Consider the following 12,267-nt stretch of genomic DNA (forward strand, 5'->3'; position numbering starts at 1 on the left):
GCAGAAGAGGGAGAAATTCCAGAGAGAGACGTTGTAAAAGATCTGGTTAGTCAGGAAAAAGTTCCCGGAACTGCTGCTCGCAGGCAGCTGGCCTTTAATCTGATTTTACCTGTAGTCTTACTGGAAAAGCTAGTTGATAGCCAGAAAGGAGTAGCTCTTTCTATGAGCTCGTGGGTCTTAGAATGACCGTCCCCCACAATAAGCCACAACAGGTGTCTAACTGCTGAACCACGACAGGGTCAGCTGGTTTCTGGTAAATGACAGACTGTTGGAGAACTAGGAGCCTAAAGGTTTGGGCTCTGACAAGATGGCTGAACATTGGCCATATGGCCTACCATCCCCAACACTCTAGACCTCCAACCCTTTTCAGCTTTGTTGACTGTAGCACACTTCTCTCTCCTCCGCTGGTTCCACTCCCTGTTATCAGCTTTTCTGGCCACTTACGCAATGGCTTTGGCATCTCTCTCACGTTGAGGTCTCCAAGGCAATGCTGGCTTCTTTTTTGCAGCTTCACACAGTGGCCTCTCTGGTCCTACATGCAGGGATACCCCCCTCCCCACCTCCTGGCCTCAGAGGCTTTCCTTAGCTGCAGGGAGTTTGCATGAGCTCTTTGTGTGTGTGTGTGTGTCCTTGACCCAGGCAGGTAAGTGCAGCCAACAGAGGCTGCAAAACTGCTTTTCCTCGTGTGTGCAGTGTTTCCTTCACCCTCCCAACAACCAAAGAGTACCTTTGTGCCTCTCTCTGCCTCAAGACTATTAGCCTCCTATTTCACTCAGTAAAATCAAGTTGTTCCTAGTTTTTTGTTTGTTTGTTTTGTGGGTTTTGTTTGTTTGTTTGTTTTTTGTTTTTTGTTTTTGGTGGTAAGGTCTTGCTATGTAGCCCAGGCTTGCCCAGAAATTTGTCATATTCTTTCCTCAGCTTATCGAGCACTAGGGTGACAGACTTCATCCACTGTGCCTGACTGGAACCCTGTCTTTGTAGGGCCTCACCCTCCAGCTTTGCTGATCTCTATTGTTTTTCCTGCTTCGTTCTTTGCATCTCAGCTGTTGTCGCTTACTTCTCTCAGGCCTGAATGCTCTTTCCTCCTGGAGCTCCGTGTCCCCCCATCTCCTCTCTGTTCATCTTCCCAGGAGTCCACACAGGCCCTGCTCTGAGACACAGTTTTACATTCTGCGCTTGCCTCTGCTGGTGTCCGAGCACCTCGAGATGTGTTACCGTGGAGTTAGTTTTACAGACACCAGAATCCCAAGTGTTTGCTCATCGTGAACAATGGCCCGTGAAGCCCATGGTCCTTGTAGTGTTTGTGTGCATCGTGAACAATGCCTTGTATAGCTGCAGTAACGTCTATCCCCAGCATGCCTTTTGTGTTCCTCACAATGGCATTCCTCTCCCTCCCGCAGCCTCTGCCTCCATCCTCTGTCCCCTACCTCTATCTCCCATTGATGTTAACTGGTCCAATGGGTCGTGCAACCCACCACCAGGCTGTGTTCCAGCATCACTGGATTTTCTACTTTGCCTGTGTCTGTTTTCTGCTTTACAAGTTGTTTGGTTCACCTTAGTTGTTTCTGGTCCTGATCATTTGTTCTCTGGTTATTTTTCTTGGGAGACCTGTCAGATAATGTTGCAACCTTTCTTATTCTGTCAGGATGTCTGCTGCCTTAGGTTGGCAGCTGAGATCTACCTTGATTTTTGTTTTTTGTTTTTATAATTTATTTTTTATTGTACATGCATTGGTGTCTTGCCTGCATGTATGTCTGTGTGAGGGTGTCAGATCTTGGATTTAGAGACAGTTGTGAGCTGCCATGTGGGTGCTGGTAATTGAACCCAGGTCCTTTAGAAGAACAGTCAGTGCTCTTAACCGCTGAGCCATCTCTCCACCCCTGTTTTTGTGTGGTTTTTTTCTTTTTTTTAGCCCCTTCCCCTTGCTCCTTTGTGAGCCTGGGGGACTTATTTTTTTAAGCAGGCATTCAAAGGAAACCCACTCGCTGCTGTCCTTGCATTCTGCCCTTCCACAGTCAGCAGATGTGTTTTGAGTCTTGCTGTCTAAATGCATAGCTCTCTTCTTGGAGTCTCCAGGCGGGCTTGTGTGTTGAAGTCATTTCATTCTTTGCCTCATACACACCTCTGCTCTCTCCTCTGCTCCAGCTCCAGTCTCAGGGAGGAGTCAGACACATGTGTACCTCAGCCCACACCATCCCTCAAGGAAAAATGCCCAGATGCTGAGATGTGCTTCCTTCCCATTACCCATTCGCACAGCTGCGCGAGCACAGCAAGACAGGCAGGCACTCAAGAGAGGCTGGAGGTGACCTTGAGGATTCCTTTTGGCTCACCCCAGATTTCTCACCATTGTCAAATGTAGCTTGCTCTTGAGTGAGAGATCTCTTTTTTGTACATATTTGGTCCTCAGAGCTCCAGGACGTTCTTTTTTTTTTTTTTTTTTTTTTGGTTTTTCGAGACAGGGTTTCTCTGTGTAGCCTTGGCCATCCTGGACTCACTCTGTAGACCAGGCTGGCCTCGAACTCACAGCGATCCGCCTGCCTCTGCCTCCCGAGTGCTGGGATTAAAGGCGTGCACCACCACGCCCGGCTCCAGGACGTTCTTATTCGACTCTGATCTCTGGATAATATTTCTAGAGAGAACTGAGGACTTGGACCTTCGATGTCCCCCATCCTTCCTCATACCACCTTCTGTTCTCTCTTCCTTCAGGAGGCCAGAGCACAAACAAGATGGAGACTCTTCACGCAGCAGGGTTAAGGTGCCTTTCACTGGGGCGGCCTCCATGCTGGCAAATGACAAGCCATGACGTCATCAAGCCGGCCAGAACTCCAGAAGCTGAAATAAACACTCAAGGAAAGGGTCCTCGCTTCCTGGAGCAGTGCCACGCCTCCTTCCACACGGGAGCAGAAGAGACTCCTCAGGCCTCTGAGGGTGATGGCTGTCCTGAGAGTCTCACAAGAGACCCTTCCAGCAATACTGAAAGTCGGGAATTTCTGTCTGCAAGAGCTCAGAGTTCTCGGCGTAAAACACACCTTAGTGAGACGGGGCGCCGTCACCAACACTGTCCACAGACTCTGGTGAAAAAGAAGCCACAGCTGTTGGATTTGGGTGTTGACATTCTGAGCTGCACTTCCCACAATGATAACAATATAATGGACGAAAGGGACAAAGCCCACAGCAGCAGTGGCTGTGGTGAAGTCATCTTTCCCACATCACCCCTCACCCAGCATCGTGTTTCCACAGAACGGAAGGCCTCCCTGTACAGCCAGGGCCAGGAAGCTTTCATTGACAGCCCCAGTCTGGAACTCCATCAACAGGTCAGCTTAGCAAAGGAGTCCCCTCTACCTAGTACACATGAGGACACCGGACATAGCTCCAGTGTCCCCGTTCAACAAAGTGCTCATCCAGGGAAAAAGCGCTACTGGTGTCATGAATGTGGCAAGGGTTTCAGTCAGAGCTCAAGCCTTCAGACTCACCAGAGAGTGCACACGGGGGAGAAGCCCTACAGGTGCGACAGCTGCGGGAAAGGCTTCAGCCGCAGCTCCGATCTCACCATCCACTGCCGAGTGCACACGGGAGAGAAGCCTTACAAGTGTGAGGTGTGTGGAAAGTGCTTCACACAGTGGGCACACCTCCAGCTCCATAAGAGGATCCACACAGGAGAGAAGCCATATAAGTGCGGAGACTGTGGCAAACGCTTCAGCTGTAGCTCGAGCCTTTGCACCCACCAGAGGGTCCACACTGAGGAGAAACCATACAAGTGCGATGCGTGTGGGAAGTGCTTCAGCTCAAACTTTAACCTCCAGAGCCATCAGCGGGTTCACACAGGGGAGAAGCCATATAAATGTGAGGAGTGCGGGAAGGGGTTCAGTTCGGTCTCAAGCCTCCAAAGTCACCAGCGGGTCCACACGGGAGAGAAGCCATTTCGCTGCGACGTGTGTGGGAGGGGCTTCAGTCGGAGCTGGTATTTCCAAGACCACCAGAGAATTCACACCGGGGAAAAGCCGTACAGGTGTGACGTGTGTGGGAAGCACTTCAGAAGCACCTCGATCCTTTACACCCACCAGAGAGTCCACACTGGAGAGAAATCCTATATTTGCCAGGCGTGTGGCAAAGGCTTCAGCCACGCCTCAAGTCTCCAGGTTCATCAGAGTGTTCACACGGGCGAGAAGCCGTTCCAGTGCAGCGTGTGCCAGAAGCGGTTCAGTCAGGCCTCGAACCTCCAGGCCCACCAGAGGGTGCACACGGGAGAGAAGCCATACAAGTGTGACATCTGTGGGAAAGCCTTCAGCCAGAGGTCCTATGTCCAAGTCCATCAGGTGATTCACACTGGAGAGAAGCCCTACAAGTGTGACATATGTGGGAAAGCCTTCAGCCAGAGGTCCTATGTCCAAGTCCATCAGGCGATTCACACCGGGGAGAAGCCATTCAAGTGTGAGGAGTGTGGGAAGGAGTTCAGATGGAGCTCGGAGCTCAGTGCTCACCGGAAGGTCCACACGGGAGAGGAACCGTTGTAGGAGGTTTTTCCTCCCTTCCCCAAGGTCTTTGGAAATAATGACTCATGAAACTCAGTTATTATTTATGAATACTTCGGTCATATCACTGGACTCTTCTCTCACTAGCTTCTAACTTAAAATTACCCATTTTAGTAATGTATATTCTGCCATGTAATTAGTTACCTGAGCTAAGGCACCATGCAGCCAGCCGTCTTTACACCTTGCCTGTTGACTCTTGAGCACCTGTCCCAGAATCCCTTCTGCCTGCCGGAAGCCCCACCTATTTAGTGCCTTAGCCATGGGCCATAGGTTTTTAATTGATGGGTGTTGAATCCATATAATACACAAGAGATTCCTTCTACAAGAAACCCTACATGGGGCTGGAGAGATGGCTCAGAGGCTAAGAGCACTGGCTGCTCTTGCAAAGGTCCTGAGTTCAATTCCCAGCAACCACATGGTGGCTCACAACCGTGAGATCTGGTGCCCTCTTCTGCTGTGCAAGCACATATGCAGGCAGACAACTGTATATATAATAAATAAATAAATCTTAAAAAAGGAGCCGTACATGTGTCATGCAGCATGAGTGGGGCTTCAGTTGGGCCTCATCTTTCTACACACGCCAGAGGGTCCATGTTGGGTAGAGACCCTATGTCTGCAGCATCTGCTGTGAGGGCTTCTGAGGTCATATCTAATCTACCACCAAAGGGTCTATACTGCAGGGAATCCATGTTCTGATTTCAGGTGGGCTCCAAGCTGCTGATTGCTAAAAGTGTCCACAAAACCCAGAGGCTCTGTAAGACTTAATGGGGCAACTGTATTTTGGTTATTTTGCCTTCTACTCCTTCTACTGGGTTCACTGTGTAAAGAGAAGATAGCATTTCAGAATGGCTCTTTTTAGCATACAAACAAAGTAAAAAAAAAAAAAATTAAAGACTTATCTAGAAAAGGTTTTTGATTTAATTATGAAGGGAAGAATTGTCAATTGTCAGGAAAAGACCCAGCAGAAATTGTAGTGCCTCATACTGATGCCGAGTTTATGTCATTTTATGTAATCAATGAAGATTGGAAAAGAGTCTGTAGCAACAATGTGGGGGAAGTTATCCACAAATATACTAAAAGCAAGTGACGTGTTTATATAAAGAACTACTTGATTTGTTTTGTTTTGTTTTTGGTTTTTTTTTTTTTTTTTTTTTTTTGAGACAGGTTTTCTCTGTGTAGCCTTGGCTGTCCTGGACCCGCTTTGTAGACCAGGCTGGCCTTGAACTCACAGCGATCCACCTGCCTCTGCCTCCCGAGTGCTGGGATTATAGGCGTGCACCACCACGCCCGGCTAAAGAACTACTTGAATTCTCCCTCATAGAGTAAAAAGAGGTCATGAATTTCTGAAGTTCTTACATTTTATACTGATACAAATATGGTGAGAATGTCTGGTTACAAGTCAGAAAAAAAAAATAAGCAAAGTAATTCAAAGCCCAAATGCTTCTTTTTTAAAATTCAGAGTTGCATGCCACTCTTTTGGTGAAACTAGATTTTCCGGAATCTCTTAACATAATTACTGACTCTTAGTATGCAGAAAGAATTGTTTTGCATATTGACATTGGGTCTCACTGTGTAGCCTTCTGTCCTAGAACTTGCTATGTAGACAGGGCATTTTTATTTCACAGCTTTAAGAAAGCATCCTTGACCAGGAGCAGGGCTTCTGTAAGCGAGTCCTTGTTTAGACTCCACCAGTGATGGGCTTAGGGCTTAGCTCAGCAGCAGAGCATGTGTCTAACATTTTGAAGTCTTTGACTTCAATGCCAACATCCTCTCAAAAAGAAAATTCTTGGGACTGGAGAGAAGGCTCAGTGGTTAAGAGTTCTTGCTGCTCTAGCAAAGGATCAAGGTTGGGTTATCAGTGACCACACAGTGTGGGAAGGATTGTGAGCTTTGTGAAAGCAGTCTTGGCGGGCTTTTACTTTGGACACACCATGGATACTCCCTGAGATTAACCTTGAGACAGACTGGGTGGAGCCATCCTGGGCCTGGAATTCAGGAAGCTGACCTAGGGACTCCACCTGGACTATTGTGTTTCTAATCGACCCTCAATGGGAGAGAGAGACCACCCCTTGCACGTGACAGACAAGCAAGCAGAGAGGAGAGAGGAACAGCAGGGTCAGACAGGGCTTGAGCGTACATGGATCGGGAAGAGGATCAGTGAACAGGCCAGACCAGCGCACAGACCAGAGACACCTAGGGACCCGTCCTGTGGAACAGACACCGGAAGGTTCAATTTTTTCCATTTAACCTTTTTTCCCTTTTGTGTAAGCTAGTTGGGTTGTATAATAAAGTTTAATTGTTAAAAAAACAAAAAACAAAAAAACAGAGCTAACAACACAGAGTTGCCTACAACTGCCTGTTAGGTCCAGTTCCAGGACCTTACATCCTTTTCTGGCCTATGGAAGAACTGCATGAAAAGTAAGTTATAAAATTTCCCCCCTTGATTTGTACAGGCTTTAGACAGGTTGCAATTTCAAGTTTGAGTTTTAGGAACAGAATAGCTCTCTGTAGCTGTGGGTAGAAACTAAGCATCTTTTGATGCAAATTACAGAGCTGAACATTACAACAAAAGAAAAAAAAAAAACCCTGAACACCATGATATATTGGTAATGGAAGAGAAAATGAATGTTAACTGGCCGATAGCATGATAGAAATTACCCAGTTCAAAGCACAACATACAGACTGGAAAAGTATTACCAAACCACAGGTGATGGCACAGGACGCCTTTAAACCCAGCACTCCAGAGGCAGAGGCACGTGGATCTCTGTGAGTTCCTGGACAGCCTGGGATACACAGAAACATTGTCTTGGAAAAACTAAAACAGTAACAGCAGCAGCAGCAACAGCAACAAAGTATCCGTTGTTATTTTTAATTGCATTTCAAAACAAAGGGAACAAACCGAAAAGCAACCTAGAAGAAAGAGGTCTAGGAAAAGATATTTTTCCTGGCCTCACTCTAGTTAAAACAGTTGGGAATTTACCGACCCGCTAACATTCTGGGGAATGTAGTTTCAGCAAAGCATCAGAGCGCAGGGCTTCCGCTGACGCATTCTGGGAACTGTAGTTCCGGCCAAGATCGCTTCCGCAAGAGGGTAGCTAGGCTGCATGGTAGTGCTTCCGGTCACGTGAGAACTGGAGTGCCCCCAAGGCCCTTGGTGTTCGCTGGTGCTCCCGGTGTCTCCCCTCGGGGACCGAGTCTGCGGCCCGGGGAGAAGAGGGGCGGCGGGGGCGGCGGCCGGGTCCTCTCTGCTGGGCTCTGACTGAGGAGGCGCTGCCCGGGATTCCTGGACCATCTCAGCTGATTGTGGAGCCCCCGGGAGAGTCTGGCTTCCCAGGGAGCCTGGAGAGGAGCTGTGGGGACGGAGGCCGGTGCCCCGACGCCTTAAGTGGTGTGCAGCGCTGGTTTATATGTGATTTTTTTCATTTGTTTATTTACTTGGGTGGGGGACGTGCCACAGCTTGTGTAAGGAGGAGGTGAGAAGACGACTTGTAGGAATCGGGTTTCTCCTTCCATCCCGTGGTGTCCAGAGACTCGAACTCAGGCGGTCAGGCTGGGCGGCAGTCACCTTACCCTCTGAGCCATCTCTCAGGGACAAACTCCCCTTTCCTTAGAGAGAGTTTAGATTTTTATTGGTCATTATCTTCATGGAGTTTGGAAAAGATTTTTTGTGGCGGTGCCTGTAGATGAGCAACGTTTACTAGTATTTACACCTTTCAGAGCGAGAGACGGGGGAAATTTCACTCCTACGTATGGAAACAATTATATTTAAGATAGCTGTCAGAATTAACAGAGCCTTTTGAGAGTGGTGTCCAGTCTTGACACAGGATTCTATGTCAGGGAGTTAGGGGCTTCCCCGCCTCTGGCTGTCCTGGTCTAGCTTTATGGACCAGGCTGGCCTCGAACTCACAGCCATCCACCTGCCTCTGCCTTCCAAGAGCTGGAATTAAAGGCATGTGCCACCACACCCGGCTTCAGTTCAGGGCTTATTGAAGACTTGTTTTCTGAGAAACCGGTCACCACAGGCATCTTTGTGAAGGTTAGATCGCCCGGCACTCCTGAAATTTCTGGAAATAGAGAATATGGTCACCCTTTGCTGTGAGTGAGCTGAGGCAAGGACAGCTTGGTAACCTGCAGGCTGACATTCCCGGTTAACAGGAAGTGGGTAGAAAAGCCAGGTCTGGGTGCACAGACTTGGAATGCCAGCGCCTGGGGCTGATGGGAAGGCTGAGGCAGCCATGTGTACTGACTGTCGTAGCGATGCTCTCATGACGCCCTTCCTCCCCCAGCTTGCTTCCCAGAGCCCTGCCTGTGTCAAAGAGAAGAAGAGAGCAATGACCAAGTCACAGGTAAGTCGGTGGCTTCCCCCACTACCCCCAGTGCTAGGGACTGAAAACAGGACCCTGCATGCTGGGCAAGCACTGTGCAGCTGAGCCACACTGGACTGCGTGACAGTGTGAGGGGTGTTGCTGAGAAGAAAAGTTTGATAGGAGGAAGGATAAGAAAGATTAGTGGGGGATGTCTTCTGCCTCTCCTCCCTGGTGTTGGGTGCTGGAAGGGATTGGGGTGAAGAAGGGAGAAAAGAAGGGTGACCCAAAATAAAAATAGATTTTAAAAACAGGCCACCAGAGGTGGAGCTCAAGGTATGGTGCGCACGTGAAAATGTAAAAGGGTAAATGTGTTTTGAAGCAGAGAGGTGGGCTGGAGAAACAGCTCAGTAGTTAGAAGCGCTGACACACCTTGTTTCTCAGCATGCACACCTGGTAGCTTACAGTTGCCTGTAACTCCACCTCCCAGGCATGCAGCGCCCCCTTCAGGCCTCCCAGGGCACCTGCACACGCGTGTGTATACAGACAGACACATGGAATACATATTATTAGTAAGAGATTTGTATTCGCTTACATCTTAAAAGTGACATCATTTCCCACATTTTACCTAATGAGTTCTCCTCATGTGGCTTATGAATTTTTTTAATTTAAAAATTTGGATTATTGCCGGGCGTGGTGGCGCACGCCTTTAATCCCAGCACTCGGGAGGCAGAGGCAGGCGATCGCTGTGAGTTCGAGGCCAGCCTGGTCTACAAAGTGAGTCCAGGATGGCCAAGGCTACACAGTGAAACCCTGTCTCGAAAAAAACAAAAAAAAAAAAATTGGATTATTATTATTTTTGTGTGAGGAGATTGGTTGTGAGCCTGCCAAGGCATTCATGTACACGTCAGTGGACAGCTTTTGGGAGGCGGGCTTTTTTCTTCTACCTTGCTGAATCAGGGTCTCCTGTTTCCAGGACTCTGTGGGACAGGCAGATCTCTCACGCTCACTGGCAGCCATCCTAGCCTCTTGGGCAAGTTCCAGGCCACTGAGAGACCCTGACTCAAAAACAATAAAATGTGACCAGCACCTGAGGAAGGACACCAGAGGGTGTCCTCCATTCTCTGCGTGCATGTGCACCCTCATGTGAATAAGTACACTCACATGCATGCACACGTTTGTATGCATGCATACAAACGTGCACAGAAGACTGGTCAGCCTCACTTCCTGCATTTGGCATCCTGATTATTCATATCCTGAGTAACCAGGGAGGGTCTGGCTGCCGCCATCTGCTTGGCTTCCGGGGATGACCAAACTTGGGCGATGAAGGAATGAAGAAAAGACAGACACACAGACACGTGTACAGACAGGCTGGGATCAAATCATAGTTATTACACTGAGCACTCAGGACACATGAGTCAGTAAATTTAACATGAATACTGATACAAAAGGTCTATCTGACATGGTGGTCAGCCAAGCTCTCCAGCTACCCAATACGATAGGTTCCAAGGAGTAAATGCTTGTTTTGCTAATCAAAGTGGTGATTTTTTCTAGTTAATGTGTAGGCAGTAAGTATTCCTGATTGTTGTATTCTGGCCTAACCTGGACACTTAAAAAAAAAAATCTGAGGTACTTTATTAAGTGATTAAAAGTAGCACAGTTTCTGAAACTTTCACTTAAGTTTTTGTTGTACATTTATTTTATTGTGTATATGAATGGTTCATTTAAAAATAAATGTACACACTAATATATGTGTATATATATATATTTCTATATGTATACAGTATATACATATGCATACAAACGTGCATACACACACACGCTGAAGCTTTTATGGAACACTGTGTGGCCATGACTGGCATTATTGCAAACAATATTAATAGCATTGTTGGACATATACTGGCTGCTTAATGCATATCGAACATTACCCTGAACACTACTACTTCTTGGTGAGGCGTGTTCCCGTAAACACAGAATGAGCTTCATGTCTGTTCCAGAAGGTTCCTGAAGGCCTTTGCCTTAACCTCCACCCCCAAGACATAGTTTCTCTGTGTAGCCCTGGATGTCCTGGAACTCCCTCTGTAGACCAGTCTGGCCTCTAACTCAGAGATTTTTTTATTTTTACTCTGCCTCTGGATTGCTGGGGCTAAAGCCCTGCACCACCATGGTCTGCCTTAGTTAGGATTTCTATTGATTCAACAAAATACCATAACCAAAAAACAAGGTGGGAAGGAAAGAGTGTGTTGGCTTACATTTCCATATTGCTGTTCATCCCTGAAGGAAATCTGGAGAGGAACTCACACAGGGCAGAAGCCTGGAGGCAGGAGCTGATGCAGAGAGCATGTGGGGTGCTGCTTACTGGCTCACTCCCCATGACTTACTCATTTAGCTTTATTATAGAACCCAGGACCCTGGGCTGGGCCCTCCTTCATCAATCACTAACTAAGAAAATATCCTACAACTGGATCTTATGGAGGCATTTTTTTTCCTTTTGTTGTCTTTTTGTGACAGGGTCTCTCCGTGTAGCCCTGGCTGACTTAGAACTCTTTGGTATACCAGTGTAAAAGTAACTTTTATTCTCCTGGTTCAATTGTTGTCTCGGAGGCTTACTGCCTCCATTTACTAACCTAGGCCTAGTCCTGGAAGCTTCTAGCCTCTGTACAATCTAACCTAGGCCTAGAATGTTTTCAGCCTCTAAGACTTACTGCTTAATAAGCTCACCCTTACTTGTTCTTTCTGAGCTCTGGGCGGGCTGGTTCAACTCAGCTGTTCTGGCTGGAACTCTTGTCCCAGCTGGCTCATTCAATCTGGCTTCTCTCTTGGCCTGGAATTGCTCTGCTTGGCCTCAAACTAACTCAGCAATCTGCTCTAATCTTCTGGCTTCTTCTCATTTTCTGGCGTGTTTAATCTTTACCTGAATTCTCTCTCCTGCAACCCATCTCTCTATTACTGTGTTGGTAAAACTGCCTCTTAAGTAGCTTCCGTTTCCTCTCTCTTCTCGTGAGTGTTGGGAATATCCTATTCTGTCAAATCTCTGTTTTGTCGCCTTTTCTGCCACTCAGTTAGACATCATTTTCAAATATGGGTGCTTCCTTCTACAAACTAACTTCTCCTTCCTTTGGGATTAAAGGCATGTACCGCCACGCCTTTCCCTAAACTTTTCCTTACCTGATACTTGCTCTATACCAGGCTGGCCTTAACTCAGCTCTGTTTGTCACTGTCTCCTGGATTAAAGGCATGCTAATATTCCACCCGGATAGCACAGACCTAGATCTCTGGGTGTGATCTCTTGCCAGCCAGATCACATAGACCTAGCAGGCCTTTGGATGTGATCTCTTGCCAGAACAGCCGCGTTGTGAATTAACATTCTTCTACACACCAGGTTGTCCTCAAACCCACAGAAATCTGCCTGCCGCTGCTTCTTGAATGCT

At 47.6% G+C, this 12,267-nt stretch overlaps 2 protein-coding genes and 1 pseudogene across 3 annotated transcripts in view; 1 reads left to right on the forward strand and 2 right to left on the reverse strand.

The window, feature by feature from the left end:
• Positions 1-12,267, reverse strand: part of LOC127203712 (zinc finger protein 235-like) — a 301,721-nt gene that overhangs the window by 50,652 nt on the left and 238,802 nt on the right. The window lies entirely within an intron of this gene.
• LOC127203721 (zinc finger protein 235-like) overlaps positions 1-12,267 on the reverse strand; it is a 190,191-nt pseudogene that overhangs the window by 24,059 nt on the left and 153,865 nt on the right.
• The window catches only part of LOC127202939 (zinc finger protein 112-like), a 55,974-nt gene that overhangs the window by 5,086 nt on the left and 38,621 nt on the right, over positions 1-12,267 (forward strand). Inside the window, exon 3 of the mRNA XM_051161782.1 lies at positions 2,707-3,582. Within this exon, the coding sequence (XP_051017739.1) occupies positions 2,707-3,582 (876 nt within the window). The remainder of the gene's footprint in view (positions 1-2,706; positions 3,583-12,267) is intronic.

This window comes from Acomys russatus, chromosome 19 (assembly GCF_903995435.1).
Source record: "Acomys russatus chromosome 19, mAcoRus1.1, whole genome shotgun sequence".
In the NCBI taxonomy this organism is placed as follows: domain Eukaryota; kingdom Metazoa; phylum Chordata; class Mammalia; order Rodentia; family Muridae; genus Acomys; species Acomys russatus.